Consider the following 19,068-nt stretch of genomic DNA (forward strand, 5'->3'; position numbering starts at 1 on the left):
TTCATCAACACAACCAGGACTGATGTACTGATAGAGGTATACGGAATCCTATGTGTAATTAGGTTTAGTATCCGAGAACGCCGACGCTGAAGTGCGCGTCATCCGAACAACCCGTCCCCCTCCCCATTCCTCTTCTTACAACCTCTGCCATCTCGTAAAGGAATGTGAGTAACGGTGTTCCCAATCTTGGCCTTGATGCCAGACACCATAATCTCCCACTCCTTGATACTTTGGAAATCAGGAAGCTTCAGCATGCCGTAGGTTTGCAGACACGCGTCTTCAGCCGGCAGGCCAAATGTCCAGCCTATGCTGACGTGGAAGGCGTCGTCGACTAGCTCCGTCGCGCGAGTCTGGTACAGCGGTTGCTGATCGAAGCGAAGGGCGACGGCGTTACACTTGTTCAACAGGGTGCGGAGCTGTGGGTTCTTGCCATTGCTGCTGTTGTTGTTCTTCGAGGCGAGGGCGTTTGCGACACGGAGAACAAGGAAGGCACGGTCCGAATCTGGGGACTTGAAGAAGCCTATGCCCCTTGGTGATAAGGTGAATGGCTCTACGGCTGGTGTGACTGATGAGGTAAGGGCGGGTAGGAAGTCATCTTTTTGGGCTGTGGTTAAGGAGAGCGGGCGTGAAAGCGAAACGTGGAGAGGGAGGGGAGCGTTAAGGTCTGATGTTAGTAGGGGATGTAGCTTCTGGGCGCTGAGCAAAGGCTCTATTTTCTCAAGCAGAGATGTAAGAAGCGCATGTTGGGATGCGGTCGGATGCCCTGGTATGCGTGAGCTCAGAAAACACAGGGAAAATACGTCTTTTTGGGGGCGTCTTACACTCAATGTAGACATGAGAGGGCCAGTTACCAACGATATGGGGAATAGCTCGCTTCCGGCCCTGATGGAGAGAAGGATCATCGGAGGTGCTGGTTCGCACGGTCGAAGCGTACAAGTCATGAAATTCATCGGGGAGAGGAGGGAGTGCAGAGTTGCCGTCTTGCTGTCGTGAAGTCGATGAGGCGTCGGGCGGCTTGGTGGCCTTGTGTTTGTCGGCACTGGCAGCCGTGCCGTCCGACTCTCTACTGTGGGTCTCACCGACGGTGGCCTTGCGGCGTTTGGCCGGGGGTGAACCGGCCTCAGAGGCCGAGTCGGATGAGGAGTAGTCAACAAGAGCCATTGGCGAGGAGCGGCAGGTTGGTGGACCGTTATGAGATATGCGAATCTACAGTGTAGAGCAGGCAAGACGATCTGCGTGACGGGACCACAGGCAAGCTATCGGACCAATAAGAGATAAGTGGGCGTGCAATAAAACATTTACTTCGATGAAGCCCGCATATATTACTGTAGGTTTGCGATGCCTGTTCGCCTAGAAGCGCTCAGCAGCAGTCGGGAGGTAATGTCCGGCGAGGAGTTAACGAAACATGTGTGAAGCGAAAGACAGGCGGGGACTGTTAGCAATGGCGGCAGCATCGCTGTGTTGGGAAGCGGCATGCAGACGAAGCTTTCCAGCAAGATCTCGATCTCGGGTGCTTGCCTATGTATACGCTATGTATATGGTACAGGCGACTATAACGGACCTGCGCAAGGCGTGCATGGCGTTCCACCACCAGAAGCCTCCCGAATCCCTTGCTGCATGTTCAGGGACGTTGGAGGTCTCTGCACTGTGCCTCAATGCCGGACTTTTCGACGAGATACGAGTACTCAGCGTGGATCTCGTATACAGGGAAAAGTAAAGGAAAAGAAAAGGCTGGCTTTGGCATGAAGCAGCGCAAATGAAGGAAGGCAGGCATTGCTCAGTTTCGCCAATAACCGACAAGGAAAAAATCGAAGGGGTATAATTTTAAGCTTATGGCTCTCACCTACTGGCGGTGAAAAGACCGGGCCCCGTCGGCGACGTGTTCCCGTCAGGCATCGGAACAAGCATTGCCCTGACTTGAAGCACGGTGAGATGTGGACCGGACCCTCCCCGTAAAGCCCCGTAGGCGCCTGAACGGCGTGGTGTGTTATACATAGCAGCAGGACTGGCAGTTCGGTCTGATGTGCTTGTCCCGGCGTTGGAGCACGGTAAATTGATGGCGCCGGCAATTGTGAGTGGTCCGTTAAAATGATGACATTGCCAGGACTGTAATGATTGATGGATTGGTGGGATTGCCCTGACAAAGATGATGAGTTTTGCTAGGCATTGTTGATCGCATGACGTAGGGCGAGAGAGCCAATTGCGAAGCCAGCGACACATGGTTCTAAGACCTACGTGTTGCGCTGATGGTGTGCTCGTGGCTGAGCTAAAACAATATACATAGTAGTGGGCAAATGTTTCGTTTCCCATTCTGCCTTCAGGGACAACCCCCGAGGATGCCGTGGTCTTGTCCTGCCGGGATGCGGGCTTTCCCAGCGGAGCTGCTGAGGGGAAATGGTAACGTGATGGATGAGGTGCATGCCTTGCGTGCAGACCGGGGCCAGAGAGGCAGCTGGACCCTGAAGGGCAAAGGGGTCCTTGAAGCAAAATTGGTGGACTGTTAAAAGTCGTAAGATTGTACATAGGTTTTTGAACGAAGCAAGCACGACTTTAGCCAGCGACGACCAACTATGGGAAGAGGAATGAAGTAGATCTTTCCAATACCGAGACACTTATTTATCCAGTAATTGCTCAAAGCCAGGCCGCAACAAAGAGAAAGAAGCATTGGGCGATAACTTCATGGTTCCGGCTTCCCAAATCATCCGGTCCTTCCTGGTCCTCCTCTCCTCCGTCCCCCCCACCCCTCCCTGCCAGAAAAAAAATTAAGAACACCACTAGATATATTTCACCAATGGAAAGCTCGGCCGCCCTAGCCAGCGCAGGTCCCATGATGACCACTTCCTATCCTGGCATGTCCCCAGCAGCAAAACGAGTATTGCCCGCAGCACCCTTCTCACATACTAGACCGTCCACAATTACACTCTCGCAGGGACGGGGTCTGAAATGGTCTGGACTGACTGTGCCTGTCGTCGGCATCATGCCCACCCTCATGACTCTATCGCCTCCTGGGGTGCACCTCACTCATCCCACCAAACGGATCAACGGAATAAACTGAAAACAATCAAAAGGGCACTCACACCTGCACTTGTATCCCAGTTTCTCACGTCCTCTCAACTCTCGCCCTTCTTCTGCATTGTATTGCTTTGCTTCTGTCTCCGCCTATCCACCGACCATCCAGTCGTCCACTGCTTACAACTGGCCTCGGTCTGCCCCAGCTTAGGACAGTCTTCACCGACTTGCATTGGATTTGGTTGCCTTGACCGAGGAATCTGGCCGACCGGAACGGCCAAAAGAACACTATCCGGTACCAAAGAAGCGATACAGACGGAATTCGACACACGCCCCTTTGACTTATCATTTACTGATACGTATCTTACCTTACACTTTTACGCACTCCGATATTCAATCCAACTTCCAAGCGTCGACGTCAGCAGTCATGGACGAGTCCACCAACAGCAAACAATGGGTTAGTCATTTCTCTATTACGTCGCGCCGTTTTTCCCTTGATCTTGATACAATTACTTCTCTTCGTGGCCAATGCCGTGCGATAATCGTCATCGCCTACTTCTTCCCTTCTGTACACAATCTCCACACTTTTAATCCGTCACCGTCACATCTCCCGTCTTATCACCCTCCTCCGTATTACCCGTCCACAAGACTCCATGCATTCCGTCACTACCGCCCCCAGAAAAAAGGAGGCCCGCGCAGGTTTCTTGTCTTTAGACCTGGGCGAAGCCGATCGTCCCGTCTTACACTTCCATCCCCTCCGCTGTCAGGGCACCCGAACCCAGCTGCCTGCCCATGCCCAAGGCCTTTTGGCCCAAGCCACCGATTCGAGCCCAGCTACCCCTGTCAACCACTCAAGTGAGCCAGTCAACAAAGAACAAGCAGGTACCCTGCACTGCACGGTTCAGCCACCCAGCTATGGTGGCTGTAGGTCCCTTCTTGCGTCACTGCCCATCCAACTTGTCGGATTTCCAAGAACAGCCCAAGCCGTCTGGCATCATCCAGGCCATAGCTAAGCCCTTTGACGACGTAAATAATACGGGCCCCTCCACCTGCACATGCGCGTCCTATGATCATCGTTTGACTTCTTATTTGATCTGTTTCCACCTCTGAGTTGTGTCTCGACCTCTCGATCTACGCACTGATTGAATTTGCGCATTAACTCATTGACCACAGGCAAAGATTTACTTGCTCGATCCTCTTACTGCACCCGAACCCAGCCAGGAAACAGGCCCTGGTAGTTCCTTCGTCAACCCTGATCCATTGCTTCGTACTTTCTCCCAGAGGAAAGGAAAGGAGCCTATACAGGCCAGCGACAAGAGTCACCGAAGTCTTAGAAGTCATAGAAATCACAGTCGGACTTCATCGTATCCCACTCCTCCTGCATCTGCTAGTCCAACTCGCTCCAGCTTTCACTCATCCAACCCTTTCTCACCAACCTACCAAAGCGCATCTCCGCCTTCGCCAAGAGAGCCGGGTTCGCCAGCTTCACCATCATTTCACAGGCCTTTGGATCGCACCACCAGCGTCCGCAGCAACGCTTACAGAGGCCCCGCATCCCCAACTAGCCGCTTCCCACCAAGCACCAGTGTTACTCGGAGCTCTAGCGCCCGTAATCCTTTCATCAGCGAGGGCAACGGATCTCACGCTGATTCCTCTGTTCAACGCAGCAAAAGCGTAAACACCCAAGGTGGTCTTCATCGCTCCGGTTCATTGAGCCAAAGGTTTCCCGGCGACATGTCTCACCGACCTCTCGACATACTGAAACGTGAGCAGCGTGCGGCAGACCGTTCTCCTCACCTTCGAACACGCAGAAATGGGCCCATGACTGACACAATTGATGGGCTTGACACCGTTGGCGGAATTTACCATCATGGCGGCCCATATGACGCTACTTTGGCCTCTCGCAATCGCAACAAGATGTATGCACCCGTTGAAGCCGTTAAGGAATCCAATATGGAGGCCTTGAAAGCCACACCACGTGAATATATCCAGGATTCGCTGGATAAACACGTTCCTTTGCAAGGAACTGGTACAATTCCTGCCGGCGGGAGTGACATGCGCGGCAATATTATGGATTACAAGGAAGGAGCTGATCTGATGCGCGAACCCGACGCAAAGGGTGGCGCTTACAAGCGATGGGATGGAATTGTGAGTCTCAGACCCCTAGTAGGCAAGTCTCATGTCACTTGGATCATGTCTAATCATTCGACAGCCTTACCATCCCGATGATCTCAAGGGCAAGGGTGAACCTTCCTACACATATGAGAAGGATCTTAAGGAGAAAAAGCGCATGCGCAAAGCGTCCCTTGGAAACAGTCCCGCCGAGTTCGAGATGCGCTCTGGCCTTAACGGCCGCCCACACAAGGAAGTTGGTGCCGTAGTACGCCAGCGCAGCTTCAGCAACGCCGCCGACGGAAGACCCGGGCCCTTAGAGGTGCCGGCCGGGCAATCACACAGCGCCGACATTCACCGTCACAACAGCACCGGCAAGCGTTTGAGTGAAGGTTTGAAGCGTCGTTTCGGGAGCCTTCGTCGGAAGAACCAAGCCGCAGCTTAGCTGAAAAACCTGATTACCATTTCTTCCATGCTGTTTGTAAGACGATGTCGCCTATGACATACTACCTCAATCGCACCCACATGGTGTGCTTTACAGAGCAGACATAGGCGGTGAGCTTATTTTGTCCATCGAATGTACGATAAGGGAAATATCTAGGAGGTATAGGTTCGACGCGAGAAGGACTTTGCTAGTAGCGGAAACGGCGGAGGGGAATACGGATTGTAGAGTGCTTAAACGAAGCGTCACGGGAGTTCGGACATGGGAAGCAACGGTATATGAGATAATGAGTCTGCAGCATTATTTACTTGAAGGCATTGTGAGAAGCAGAATTTTATCACGATATCGCCTCACGGTGGCGTAGTTAGATTTCTAGTTATGGTAATGGTACACCTTAACTCAAAGAACCGAGTCAATCTTAAGCTTCAAGAGTGACCCTTGATGTAGACCACACAAGTCTTGATGATGAAATTATTTCGTTATCCTGAGGGGGCTTTCCCCATGCTTACCTAACAGGCACCAAGGATTTACGGCCGCAGCAGGATGCATTTGAAAAAAAGTGACGACAGATTGCAATGGTAAGCGAGGACGACGGGGATGACACGCGAGGGAAAATTGGCTGTCCATAGAGGTGAAGAGAATGATTACAGGAGATGTTACCCTGTAGTAAGCGATCAACACTCTCATGTTGGCGGTAATTTATCACAGTATTCATTTATCATAGTATTCATCAGAGATATGACATGGTTTATTCGGATATAGATGCTCTAGTTGATTGAATATACTATACAATTGCCTTTGGACGCCTTTATTTTTTCCCCTTGTGATCTTTCCTCAGGCTTTATGGTCGCCGCTCCAAGGCTTGTGCGACGGAAGTCCAGAGTCGACATCTCAAAGTTGACATCTTGCTCCGTATTTAATCGTTTTTACCATTCAGGTGCTTCAAAAATAAGCCATACCGCTCCATCCAAGTATACCTTCCAGCTCGCCCCGAACCTCAAGGACGCCGCCGTAGCCACCTTTGCCGGCCACCTCCGATCTGCGTCCCGCACCGAGTTCGTTCCATCGTGAAAGCAGAGCACCGTCAACGACACTGCGTCCGGCGCTCGTGTCGACTCCCGGAGGCCGTGCATCAAGAGGCGGTAGGCGGTGCGCCTTGGGGTTCGCTGCTGCTGCATGGGGAAGGGCTGCAGCAATACTGTTTGCCAGGGAGGTAAGGCGACGGTAGGCCTGCTCTGACAAAGGGGTCAGGCAGGCGAGGGCACCAGTTGGGGAGGCCAGCATGAGGGTCGTTGGGGGGTTCTTTGAAGCGGACGCTGAGGGAGCGATTGATGTTCGAGGCAGAGAAAGGGTTACGGTGGGGTGGTTGGGTGCTGCGGAGAAGGAGGCACGGTTGAGGAGAAGGTGGCCTTGGAGAGACTTGGGGTCTGGAGATTGTCAGTGGCAAGGAGCAATGTTAAGAAGACGCGGAGGGACTCACGCTCGGGATCAAACTGCATGACATGAATTACGCCATCCTTGTCGCAGACAACAATATGTAACTCATCTCCATCAACGATGAAGTCTGTCGTCAAAACCTCGAACTTTCCAGTACTCTTTCCAAAGAGCATCATTTTATAGGGCTCCTCCGCATATCCGACAAACCACACACCCTTAAAGGCGTCAGCCATGAGACAGTATCCTGTCCCACGCACCTCACGGACTGCGGTGACGTAGCAGCTCATATCCATGAAGGCGACTGGCAGGAGAGTGCCGTCTTCTTTGAGACCACGCACCATGCACTTCTGTCCCTGGGCGACGAGCATAAGACCCTGAGAGCCGACTTCGCAGAGAGCAGTGACGGCGCCGCGAGGGATTTCTTCCTTGGCCACGAGCTTCAACTTCTTGTTAGTCTCCGGGCGCCCAGGCTGCGGCACAACAGGAACAACGTCGTAAACCAGGATCCGTCCGCGAATAGGCAGGTCCTCGCCACGGTTGATGGCCGTGCCGACAGCGAGAAGCATGCGGCGTTCCTTTGTCTCTTCCGACACTTCGAGATGGAGCGTCTTCATGCACATGACAACCTCATGAGGGTCGAGCTCGACGTTATCGACAATGGACCAGGTGGCAGGACTGATCAGTTTGATAACGCCACGCTCTGCTTGGGGGTATGAAGTGATTGTCTCCTTGGCCCATTCCTTGTGATAGTCATCATCTTTAGGAAGCTCAAAGGGCTCTGAGACGCTGCATGCCACGGCGTATGTCTCCATTGGGGGGTGGTAGGCGATAAGACTGACGGCATCACCAACTGGAACCTTGCGTACAGACACACCCAGTTCAAAGCTTGTGTCGGCGGGAAGTTGCGTGACGCGAGTATGGCCGTCTGAGTCGGCATAGATGAAGCCACGTTCGCAGCCTTCTGTGTGGAAGGAACTCATGCCACGGACACCAATACCTTGTAGGCCCAAGACTCTGGGACTGCTCTTGGATGACTTAATGATGAAGGATGGCGATGCACCTGGCAGAAAGACGGTGCTAAATCCATTGATGTTGGCGCAAGGACGAAGAGGCACAAAGCGCGGTTGCTCATTGGCGTCATCGTCAGCAACTTCGACGGGACTCTTTGCAAGTGCAGGGTTTGTGATTTTTTGGAAGTGTAAAGTCTTTGCAAGGCCCTCGGACTTGTCAGCCGTTTCGCGACGGATGGGTTCATATATGGTAATGTCGTCATTTGCATGACGAAGCTGTTGAGCAAGTCAGTGTATGGTATGCCAGAATCCAGATTCGGCACTTACAATGAGGTATGGGAAGGTCGTGGTTGTGTCGCCCAGATCAGCCACCAGAATTTCAGTCAACGTCTCCTGGATGGTGCCTCGTCTGACGGCGTAATCTGCGGAGAGGAATGGCGGGACGTAGGTTAAACCAGCAGCAATATATACAGGTTTCGACAGGTCAGGAAGGGCGTATATCTAGTCATCTTTAGCATGTGTAAGCAACGACAAAAAGAAAACTCACGTAGAGAGCACCAGCTGCACTGAGCAAGAACATAAAAATGTTCTTGCCGTCTGCCGTACCCTTGTCTGTCTGGACAGGGGCAAATAAACCGGTTTTGTCGGTATACAGACACCCTGCAAGCCATTTCGTGGAGAGAATGGTATCATCTTGCTTTTCAACCTCTTCCAGCTCATTATTGTTATCGATTTGAGCCACCATTATGCTTGAGTCATCCCGTACCAAGAGAAGGTAGGGATCGGCAATGCTGGCACAAACAACTCGTGGTTCAGCACCTGTTTCTTCATCGAGCATTGGCAAAATTTGGCTCAACCCCAGATCTGCTGACAATCAGTATTCGTTGATTCCTGAGATTGTGATCCTGGTGATTTACCTCCATCATAGCATCGCACCTCCGATTTGAGTACCTGGATGATCCGCATGTGTTTTCCCATCGTACCCGCTTCCACCGTAAAACCTGCAGCAGGATCAAACTCCGTTCCAGTAAATGCTTCAAAACCAGCTCCCGTAAGGGCATAAACATCTGATGTCTCATAGCCATCTAGATCAACCTTGGAAACAATCATAAACTTGTCGTAGATAGACGACGCATCGAATTCACTGCCTACCGCAGCATTTGCACCCTTGTCGCCTTGTAATGATTTTGGGATTGGCTTCTGGACGCACATGGTCCAGAACCCCCTAGCCTCTGGGAATTCAAACCTGCCGATAACTTTAGGTTGGATGTTCTGGTTTAAAATGGCAATGGAACCAGCATTGCCTTTGCCAACAGCACAGGCGAGCTGCAAATCAGCCACAACACCAACCGAATTCTTCTCCTCCTCACTTTCCGGAATAAAAGCCTGTCTGCCTGTAGTCATGTCGTGGACGGGAGCTAAGCTTAGAAGGGAGTCATGGACTCGGAATGACACCTCACCTCCCTTGTGAGCTCCGTTGGACGTTGCATTTGGCTGAACTGTTGTAGTGGTTTCTCCGTAGAGGTCGTCATCGTCGTCATCTTCCATATCCTCATCCTCCAGGTCATCTGCGAAAGAGTCGTCTACCAATCGTGTCTTCTTGCGAGCATTCTGTGCCTGCTTCCGAGTCACGCCTACAACGAGAGAGTCGCTGCCCGCACTTCCAACGAAGAACACGTTTTTGCTGAGCTTCGATATAGAGGAAGCGCTGCATTGCATAATATTGCCACCCGCTTCTGCAGGCACAAGCCTGACACTAACTCCCGAAACCGTCCGTCCATCGATCTTAAAGGCGACGATGGCCAGCCGGCCATCGCTAAGCACCATCAATAGTTCTCCGTTCTCGGGGGACATCTGTTCGATGTAGCAGTTCTCGAGTCGCAAGTCCAATTCCGACTGGTCGGCAAGTGGGAAATTAGTCGTCTCTTTGGTGAACACATTGACAGCAACACCGTTAGGCTTCCCAGACTGATCAATATGAATCAGCTCGTTGGTGCCAACTAAAAGGGCACCTCCTACAGGGCTCGGAAGAGCGATGACTTTGAAAAGATCCTGCGGAAGGTTGTTGACCGAGAGAATGGCTGTTGACGCCCTCTGCTGGAGGTCGAGTGTGAAGACTTTGTAGGAGAAATGATCCTTTCGTGGGAGAGTGTTGGACCGTCGTTGCGTTGATGAGATGATACCAAAGGTGGGCTCTCTGTACTCATGCAAGAAGGCGAGGTGCACAGGATGAAGGAGACTGGGATCAAGCTGAGGGAGAGGGAGGACGTATGATGTTGAGTATGGTACATCTGCTATGTTGCTAGTTCCATTTGTAGCCGCAGTTGCTGACGACTCTTTTGCCGGCCGAGGTCCATCCACTTCTTCATCCCAGTCATCCATATCTATGTCCTCATCATTTTGCTTGAATGGGAGAAACGCGATGTATCTGGGCCCAAATCTAAGCGCCGCGCATCGGGAGCCAGGATCGGCTGCTAGGTATGTTTGGTAATTGCTCAACGGGCCATCAAAGGGCGAGCCTTCAAGCTCTTCTTTCTCGTAGAAGTGGATAGAGATGTCCTCGAGTGCGTGTTTCTCAGGATCCCATTGCACAAGGCTCAGTCTGGCTACCCTTGTAGCAATTAAAAGGGCCTCGCCTCCTGACTTTGAGTGCTGAATTTTGATTCTCGCAAGGCCCGTCACAACACCAAATATGGGGTATTCGGCAACGAGCACGAGCTTCGTGTTCGTTGTTCGATCGGCGCGGACCAGCATGCCATCGCCGCCTAGGAAGGATGACTCGAGGCCATCATCGTCATTTAATCGGCGGTCGTACTGATTATCAGCCCTTGACGATTGTCTGTCTCGAGTCTGCGAGTGGTCAATTTCTGACGAGATCGTCTTGGTCGTAAATATCTGCAACAGAGAGCCCTTTGCGACGACCAGATTGTTGCTTTGCGCCGAGAGAAAAGGGAGATTCAGACTGTACTGCACACCGGTCGGCGGTGTGAGTTCTGTATAGCACTGCATCAGAACAGTCTCAGGCAATTGCCCTTGAGCCGCCCACTGTCATTAGTTTTGAAGTATTGAGTACTTTAGTAGAAGCGTCGGGAGACGTCGCAAAGTCATCCAAAGCTCCGTCGCGCGAGCTCTAAACAACCGTGGACGAGCAGGCCCTTGCGGCTGCTGCTCTGCTTCTTCTGATTGGCAGCTGCAGTAGTGGCGGAACAAGTGAAGACCCGAATCCCCGGAACAACTGCATTGACTTAATCCCGGGCCTAGCACGGGCCAAGAGCACGCGCCTGTGTCGCGACCTGAAGTCAGGATTAGACGACGCTAATGGCACTATTGCGTCACCTACTTACCTTCCATAAAGCTAGCCCCGTCACTATTTACGTTCTTGGTAGCTTCGGAGCTCCCCCCTCTTGGAATGTCAGTGACGATCTTCGCAGCTCCCCTTCAAATCCATTTTCCCCAAAACAACAAATCAGTGTTTCCAGAGAAAGAAAACAGTGATCATTGTTGATAAGCTACAAAGTTCAACCATGATGGCCAGCGCAGGCCTCCTCCAAACCAGCCTCATCTGGGTGACGTACGCTGTTGCTGTTGGACTATGTCTTCTTGCCGCCATTATTACCACCTTCACTTGGCAGACACCCCGAGAGCGGTCTGCCATAGTCAGCATTGTTGCGGTTATCAGTCTTACAGCTCTTTTAGCAACCGTTCTTCTTCTTCCCGTTGATATTGCTCTCATTTCGTCGACCACTCATGCATCGCTTGGGGTCAAGAAGGATTGGGCAACCGAACAGCGCGTTTATGACATCTTGCAGACATTGCGTATCGTCTACTACTCGCTGTACAGCTTCGACGCTCTGCTATGTCTCTTGGTCATTCCGTTCGCCTACTTCTGGTACGAAGAATACGATGAGATTGAGGTTGAGGAAGGCCGGTCGTTCAGCAGCCGCCTCATCAGCGCCCTCAAGTACACCATGGTTTTTGTCATCTTGGTCGTGATTCTCTTCCTTATCGGTTTCTTCGTGCCCGCTGCTGGTAGCGACTCGGATGCTAACTGGGACCTGGATTATTTCAAGCGCATTCTTATCCAGAACAATGGACAAAAGGCATTGGCTTTCGCCCTCGGGCTTCTTGTCACTCTTGGAACTCTTCTTTACATCCTTTACACCGCGGCCGGACTCGCTCTTCTTCCAATGTCATTCATCAAATCTGCACCCTCGATTTCTGCGCCGCAGCTTTCGGAGAACACAGCAACCGCCCTGGAGCAAAACCGTGAGCGACAGCGGCAGTTGGAGATGCGCAATGCCGGCCGGCCTGAGGGTATGTCGTCTAAGGACAGGCGTGAGCTCGAGGCGCTCATTCGCGAGGAGAGAACATTGACACGCCGGGAGAGACTCGCAACTGAGGCATCTGGAGAGGGGCATCACACTATTTACAAGGTGTGGTTAAAAATCTGTGCTGTCTTCAGGCCTATTAAGTTGCTTGGTGGCATCCTGTTGCTTCTACTCTCAATCCTGATCTGGGTTTCGATGCTTATTACAGGCATTGACAAGGCTAAGAATTCGCTCTGCAAGCAACGCTGTGGCTACATCCTTGGGCACATCAACATCTTTCAACCCATCAACTGGATATTCCTACAATCTGCTAAGGCTTTTCCGATCGACTACATCCTCATGGCCCTTCTCGTCCTATTATTCTTTAGCAGCTCGATCACAGGTATTGCCACGGTCGGTATCCGCTTCCTCTGGATCCGCATCTTCCAAATCCGCAAAGGAAGAACCGCGCCTCAAGCCTTGTTGATTGCTACAGTCATGCTAGCCCTTATCATTCTAGCTATCAACTACGCCATAGCGAACATGGTGGCTCCTCAATACTCGATCTACGGCACTCAGACCTATTGCAACGCTCCTCATCATGCAGGAGAGACGCCTAACTGCAAGGACAGGCCCGACTACTTGATACAGTGTTCCGAAGGCTTAGATGTTGAGGCTCTTAAAGTCTGCACCCCCTCCGTTATGTCGGAGTTCCTCAACCGGATAACCATTACATGGCCCTTCTTCGGCGCCCTCGACTTTTGGGCACAGTTCGTTTTCCTGGGCATCTTCCTCCTCGTTTTCGTTACGGGCCTCTTCAGAGCCCCTAAACTCAACATGGCTGAGATCGATGAGGACGCTGAGGCGGATGAGGAGGAAGGTCTGCTAGCAAGCACGAGCCGTCGATTCGGCGCGACGTGGCAGGACATTACGGGCCGAACGAGGTCAAAGAATACGTACGGCACACAGGAGAGAAACAACGGCGGCGGCTCTTCGGAAGCTTAGCATCGTTGGTAAGCACGTTGCAAGCCTGGAACTTGCTATATTGTAAATTAAGCACGTTGCATACATGATTCAGTTTGCCAATGAGCGGGGGAATTTGTATCGAAATACGATCACGGTCGGTATACGGCGATAAGGGGAATTGGAGTTGGTACCACTTTATTGTTTCTAGAATGCCCAAACTTTCATTGTCTTATTCTCATGATGCTCCTAAGGCAACTTTTTTTTGTTTATCCTTTTTGGGCTTGACGAACTGCACTGCTTTGTGGGTACGATCGTCAAAAGCAGCAGCAGATCCAACGTGCATCTCATGCCAGCAGCGCACGCAATAAACGTCTTCACAGCCCAAACACTGCAGTGTAGCATCTTCCAGGCAGACGGTGCACCATGTTTCGGCATCCTCATCAGTGTAGCCGGTCTTGGAAGTCAGCCGCTTGACTGCCCGATCGGCGGGCTGAAAGGTGGGCACGGAAGGTAAGCCCATACCCTCGTCGGACTGACCACTGAGGCCGCTGAGGGCAGCCATACGCGCAGCAATATCGTTGTCAAATTCCGAACCAGCGTCATGTTTTGGCTGGCCCGATGGGACAGAAGGCAGAGACAGGCCAGGCAAGTCGTCAGTATCATCAATATTCTTTGGAGCTGCGATGGTCGAAGGAACCGACGGAAGGGAGAGCCTTAGATCGCCGTCATCTTGTCGATCTCCCCGTGTTTCCCTGGGACTCGTCTCGCTCGTAGTACCTTGGCTTTTGCCCAACAAGGCTGGCGGGTCAGGCACATCATGAGGCTGAGAGTTGAGTTTCGCCTCATCGAGAGCCTGGGAGAGTAAGGTCTCCGCCTCTCGGGTCATCTCTTCACCGTCTGAATCATCCTCGTTATTATTGGTGTCTCGGGAATTTTGTTCCTTGCCTTTTTCCGTGGTACCCTGCTGATATGGGGCATGCTGGCCGGGTGAGGCTTTCGAGAGTTCTTCTAGAAGAGCGGCCACCTTGGCGGACTCAGCCTTTGGATCAAAGCTCCATTGATGCGGGTCCGAATCCAGTGGGTGATCCTCGTCACTGAGAAGATCTTCGAGTGTTTGGTCATCTGTCTGTAGGAGGGGATCGACGTCATCCACCGACCCCGAGAGCGGCGCGCTGAACGGCGTTACTTGGGACTGAGGCGGTGTCGTGTTATGGGTACCACGGGAGAGGATTGTCGGCGATAAGCTTGCAGTTTCTCCGCGGCCAGCAATGGCCTGCTGAGATGCCGGTGCCTCCGGGGCTGGAACCTTGGGAGGTGGCAGCTCGCGCTCGGGTGTATTTCTTAATGAGCGAAGTCGAGCGGCCAGTGCATCCTCACGCGATGGGGGTTTGGCCGGCTCGATGCCAGCAAGGGAAATGTTCAGGGCACTTTGAGAAACTTTAGCACATCTGTCTTTTAACCATGAATCCGACAGAAACCATTGGTGTGTATGGTCTAATTACTTTGATGATCGGTCTAATGAGACGCCAGGGCTGCCGCCCTTTAACGCGCTCAGGCGGTCCAGCAGGCTCTTGTCAGCGCCACTCATATTTGAGAACGAGCGGCCTCTGATTTGGAGAGGAAAGAGGATAATGAATGTATGGATGGATGGATGAAGATGTTGTTGCGGCTTTGGGAAGTACTTCTGAATCGGGGATATGAGGTAATCCTTGTCAGCAGCTGGCGCTATGCGCTGTGATGGAGTATGCGAGGTGCCCAACAATGAACGCCCGGCTTCTATGCGAACTGAGTCTGTGAATGGAAGGAGTGGAGTAAGGCAAATCGCAAGGCGTCCAGGGCCAGCTCTTGGTGCTTTTTCTTCGGGCGCCAGAAGGCTGAGACCACTTTCCAGGGACCGATCTTGAAGAAATCACAAGACAATCAGATCCCCCGCGTGGCCAACGGAAGATGAAGGGTGCCACCGAAACGGATTGAAGTCCCCAATTGATGCAGACCAGCCAACCTCGTTGTTGAAAACGACCCGTGGAAATGGTCATATCACTGGGGCGACTGGCTGCACAGCCATCCGCCTAAGCAGAGTAGCCACAGCATACTAGCCACTAATTAAGCTTAGAATAAGCGAGATACTTTGCGGCTTCCAAAAGTCATTAGGTAGGAACTTATGCCCCTGCGGTATCGAGGCAGTGCCCCATGGTATCCGCCAACCTTACACGGCTTCCACCGCAAGTATAGTGCTATTGGCCTACGGGGCTTGATATTGCTAGTTGCCTGATGGTCTATACCGTATGACTGTGCTTGGCGGGGTTGAGCATTGTCACGCCCCAATGATGAACAGTAACGGTCCAGCGTCCAGTGTTCGGTTCTTGGCCAATGATTATCAATATGACAAGGAGGCGTTTTCTACAATGTACCTGTGAGGGACCATGTCACCCGCAAACGGTAGAAGCGAGCAAGGGCGGCCTTTGGTTCGGCTTTGCACAGACACAGAAAGAGCGCCATGAACGGAGCTGTCTGACAGGCGGAGCAGTCACACCTGAGTGGCAAAGCAATTCCAACAAATTGGGAAACAGGGTCTATCATGAACCCGGCGAAACATGAAGGATGCCTAAGACCGAGTTTCGTGATGTCAGAGCTGTTGTTATATCAATGGCTGGATATAATAAGCTGCTGTTCCTTTCTCTCAAGACGCGATTCCCCTCACCTTGAATGAATTAACCAACCAAGATTATTTGATATTTCTCGAAACCAATCAAGGGGGTATAAAAACCAAGACCCTGTTTGCATCATAGACGAATCACTCCACAGCTGGTTACCGACGGAACAACAAGGGGTACTGCACCGCACCAAATCCTTCTCTCAACGACCCTGACTTCATCACGCATTCACTGTTCTAGCGCCTAAATTTGCCGGACCGCCGATCCTCAAAGAAAGCGTCACCAATCCTATTATCCAGGGCCCTTCAAGGTCATTATAGTGACAAAAGGGTGAACGCACATACACACACACCCATTTGGACGTGGACTAGAATCTCCGTGTTTCCCTCGCATGTCATCATAGTCTGGTGGCAACCACTCAGTCAATTACACATAGTCTGACGGGTCCTTGTTGACACCGAGGCATCCCTGTTTTCCGGGCGGGCACAGCGCAGCTCTTGGCACCTGAGACGCCCGACCATCAGCTTGAAACGGGAAAGAGACAAAATTGCACCCGTTCCCACCTAGATTATTCCTCCGAAAACCGACTTTTTGCTCTTTTTCTTCCTCAACCTACGACTTCCCAAGTCAAGTTTGGCCATTATCATTAAGTTCCACAAGAACTTAGAGGGCATACCCATTGTACATTGATTAGCGTACTGCGCATTCAGCAATCGGCGCAAATCCTACTCAACAGCTTGTAACCGATACATCTCGTCGCAAACGAAATGAGACTCGACTTCGCGGTTGTTGCGCTGACGCTTTGTGCGCCCGTGTGGACCGCAGCTCTCGATGCTGGCCTCCACGGCTCAGATGTTTCGTACCTCGCGCCCGTAGAAGAGCGCGACAACACACAACAGGATGAGAAGTTGTGGAAGCGCAAGGGCGGCGGAGGTGGCGGCGGCGGCAGAGGAGGCGGAGGAGGAAGCTCTTCAGGTGGGTCTCGATCGGGAGGCGGCAGCAGCTCTGGCGGTTCACGTTCAGGCGGCGGCTCCTCTAGTTCTGGCTCTGGCTCATCAAGTGGACGTACAGGTGGTTCACGAAGTGGTGGCAGCAGCGGCAACAGCGGCACCGGAGGCACTGCACGAGGCGGTAGCCGCGACAGCTCCGGCGGATCCACGAAGACTGGTAGCGGTCCCCCTCCCGCTTATGGCGGAGGTAGATACTACGGCGGTGGTGCTACGACTCCCTACCCGGCTGGACAGAGGCGCGGTAGCATGGCCCCCTTCCTGCTTGTCGGTGCTGGTCTGGCCTTCTGGCCTGGCCTTTGGCTTGCGGGCGCTCACATGTACCCTTATAGCCATCCTTATCGCTTCTACAATGAGTCGGCGCGCGAGAATCAAACGAAGCCCGTCCTCTGTGGTTGCGCCGATCATCAGCCTTGTGGATGCGACGAGAACAACAGTACCGAGTACATGAGCTCGCTGCTTGGCAACGGTAGCTACAACGGCTTAAACAAGTCTGTCGTCAACGTTGCGGACTACCAGGGGAACAGCACCATTCTTATCAACGGTACTCTTCCCAACGGCACCACCGCCGCTGGTGGCGACGATGATGTTGGCACCACTTCTGCTGCAGTCCGGGTAATTGCTGAGAACATGGGCTTCTGGCCGGTAGTGGCCGTGGTCTTGGCCACCGTTTTTGCGGCCTGAGTCGGTCTCAGTCATGAGTAAAATGTACATTAACGAAGACGGTTCACACGACATGGGCTGGCTGTATGATCTGCCTCTCAGGAGTTCTTTTTGCATTAACTTTTCTTCTTTTTCTTGCGCATGATACCCATCACGGAAGGCGGCTTGGAGTCGTTCAAAAAAAAGATACGGGCTCCAAACCTTCGCATCAGGGGCACTGGCGGTGGATATCAGTAAATATAGTTTGAAATCACTCTAATTCTCTGTAATTTGACGATGCCTCATGACGTTGGTACCAAGTTGGACCATGCCCTGGTGTTACTATTGAGAAAGCTACACGGTGACGTTCCTCTCGACTCTACGCATTTCACACCACTCTCCCAGCTCACGCCAAATCTTCTCCTTCTCCGCGGGGCGGAGTGTGGCAGCGAGCCCGCTTGTGCTCGTAGCAACAAACACTTTAGCACCAGCCCATCCTTCTTCCCCGTTAGCTACTTTGATAACCCCCATATTCTCTTCCTCGTCCTGCCACCCATATCGGAACTCTTCTTTCTTGATCGCCCTCCCATGTCTCACTCGCCAGATACTCTCCCAGATACTCTTACCAACGATGCAAACGGTCTCAGGCCGACAACCCCTCACCTTTTCCTCGAGAATCTCAACGCCGTCATCCATCTCTGCCTTGCTTAGTTCCGAGCCGTTACGGCTGGGCCGGGAGACGATGTTAGTGTTCCCAAGAGCATACAGCCGTGGTAGCTCGCGGTCTTCCGTCGGAGAGCACAGGCGGGTGGTGATTCCTGACGAGTAGAGCAGCTTCCAAAAGAGGTTGGAAGGGTGTGCGTAGGCGTGGCCAGCACGCGCAGTTTGCAGCCCCGGGTTAAGTCCGACAAAGAGAATCAGGAGGTTCGGGGCAAGGATGTCTTGCAAAGGAGGAAGGTGGGCGTAGGTTGAAGGAGGAGCGTAGCCCGATGCTTGGCGTTTGCGTTTCGGTTTTGACTTGTTCTTTGAGCCAGTGGCTGAATCATCGCCGGATGGTGACGCAGACGCTGACAGTTTCAGGGATGTGTTGGGTTTCGCCGCGGTGGTGCTGCGTGTCTTGGTGACTCGGTCCGGAGAAGCGAGAGGACCGAGTGGGGTTAACTTTCGGGGGCTGCGCCGGAGTGGCAACGGAGACGGTGTTTGTGAGGTCGGTGACGCCTCTGAGGATGTGGGTTTGAACATGAATTCCTGCAGATGCAGACGTCCTTGAAAGCTTGCGGTTTTGCGGAGTTGCGGCTCTGCGCCGTCGAAAAAGGGAGATTCCATGGCGATTTGGCTTTTGCGCCTGCTTGTTTGACGGAATAAGGACAGCCCTAGCTCTTTCAATGAAAGGCGACGAGAGCCCTCGGGCCACTTTATGGTAGAAGGGGAGCGGAGAGTTGACAGGTCGGTCGAGTTGCCTAGAAAGTCGATAGGCTCTCT

General features: G+C 52.5%; 7 protein-coding genes across 7 annotated transcripts; 3 read left to right on the forward strand and 4 right to left on the reverse strand.

Annotated features, from left to right (window-relative positions):
• Window positions 1-98: 98 nt before the first annotated feature.
• Window positions 99-1,161, reverse strand: CTRU02_209830 (uncharacterized protein; the record flags this gene model as incomplete). The annotated part of the gene is made up of 2 exons (XM_036720646.1): window positions 99-763; window positions 822-1,161. 2 exons carry the CDS (start codon window positions 1,159-1,161, stop codon window positions 99-101), a joined length of 1,005 nt encoding a protein of 334 aa, XP_036587486.1.
• Window positions 1,162-4,743: 3,582 nt separating this feature from the next.
• On the forward strand, window positions 4,744-5,566 carry CTRU02_209831 (protein kinase; the record flags this gene model as incomplete). The annotated part of the gene is made up of 2 exons (XM_036720647.1): window positions 4,744-5,157; window positions 5,222-5,566. 2 exons carry the CDS (start codon window positions 4,744-4,746, stop codon window positions 5,564-5,566), a joined length of 759 nt encoding a protein of 252 aa, XP_036587487.1.
• A 939-nt stretch (window positions 5,567-6,505) lies between these two features.
• On the reverse strand, window positions 6,506-11,019 carry CTRU02_209832 (cpsf a subunit region; the record flags this gene model as incomplete). The annotated part of the gene is made up of 5 exons (XM_070205342.1): window positions 6,506-6,990; window positions 7,044-8,286; window positions 8,338-8,511; window positions 8,558-8,877; window positions 8,928-11,019. 5 exons carry the CDS (start codon window positions 11,017-11,019, stop codon window positions 6,506-6,508), a joined length of 4,314 nt encoding a protein of 1,437 aa, XP_070060990.1.
• Window positions 11,020-11,534: 515 nt separating this feature from the next.
• On the forward strand, window positions 11,535-13,322 carry CTRU02_209834 (lysosomal cobalamin transporter (LMBR1 domain containing 1); the record flags this gene model as incomplete). Its single annotated transcript, XM_036720650.1, has 1 exon — window positions 11,535-13,322. The coding sequence occupies one exon, from the start codon at window positions 11,535-11,537 to the stop codon at window positions 13,320-13,322; it is 1,788 nt and encodes a 595-aa protein (XP_036587489.1).
• A 196-nt stretch (window positions 13,323-13,518) lies between these two features.
• On the reverse strand, window positions 13,519-14,871 carry CTRU02_209833 (zinc fyve domain containing protein; the record flags this gene model as incomplete). The annotated part of the gene is made up of 2 exons (XM_036720649.1): window positions 13,519-14,710; window positions 14,786-14,871. The coding sequence occupies 2 exons, from the start codon at window positions 14,869-14,871 to the stop codon at window positions 13,519-13,521; spliced, it is 1,278 nt and encodes a 425-aa protein (XP_036587490.1).
• A 1,833-nt stretch (window positions 14,872-16,704) lies between these two features.
• Window positions 16,705-17,628, forward strand: CTRU02_209835 (uncharacterized protein; the record flags this gene model as incomplete). Its single annotated transcript, XM_070205343.1, has 1 exon — window positions 16,705-17,628. One exon carries the CDS (start codon window positions 16,705-16,707, stop codon window positions 17,626-17,628), a length of 924 nt encoding a protein of 307 aa, XP_070060991.1.
• A 312-nt stretch (window positions 17,629-17,940) lies between these two features.
• On the reverse strand, window positions 17,941-18,912 carry CTRU02_209836 (g u mismatch-specific uracil dna glycosylase; the record flags this gene model as incomplete). The annotated part of the gene is made up of 1 exon (XM_036720652.1): window positions 17,941-18,912. The coding sequence occupies one exon, from the start codon at window positions 18,910-18,912 to the stop codon at window positions 17,941-17,943; it is 972 nt and encodes a 323-aa protein (XP_036587492.1).
• Window positions 18,913-19,068: the final 156 nt, after the last annotated feature.

The sequence above is a fragment of the Colletotrichum truncatum genome (genome assembly GCF_014235925.2).
Source record: "Colletotrichum truncatum strain CMES1059 chromosome Unknown Contig_0006, whole genome shotgun sequence".
NCBI classification, from domain to species: Eukaryota; Fungi; Ascomycota; class Sordariomycetes; order Glomerellales; family Glomerellaceae; genus Colletotrichum; species Colletotrichum truncatum.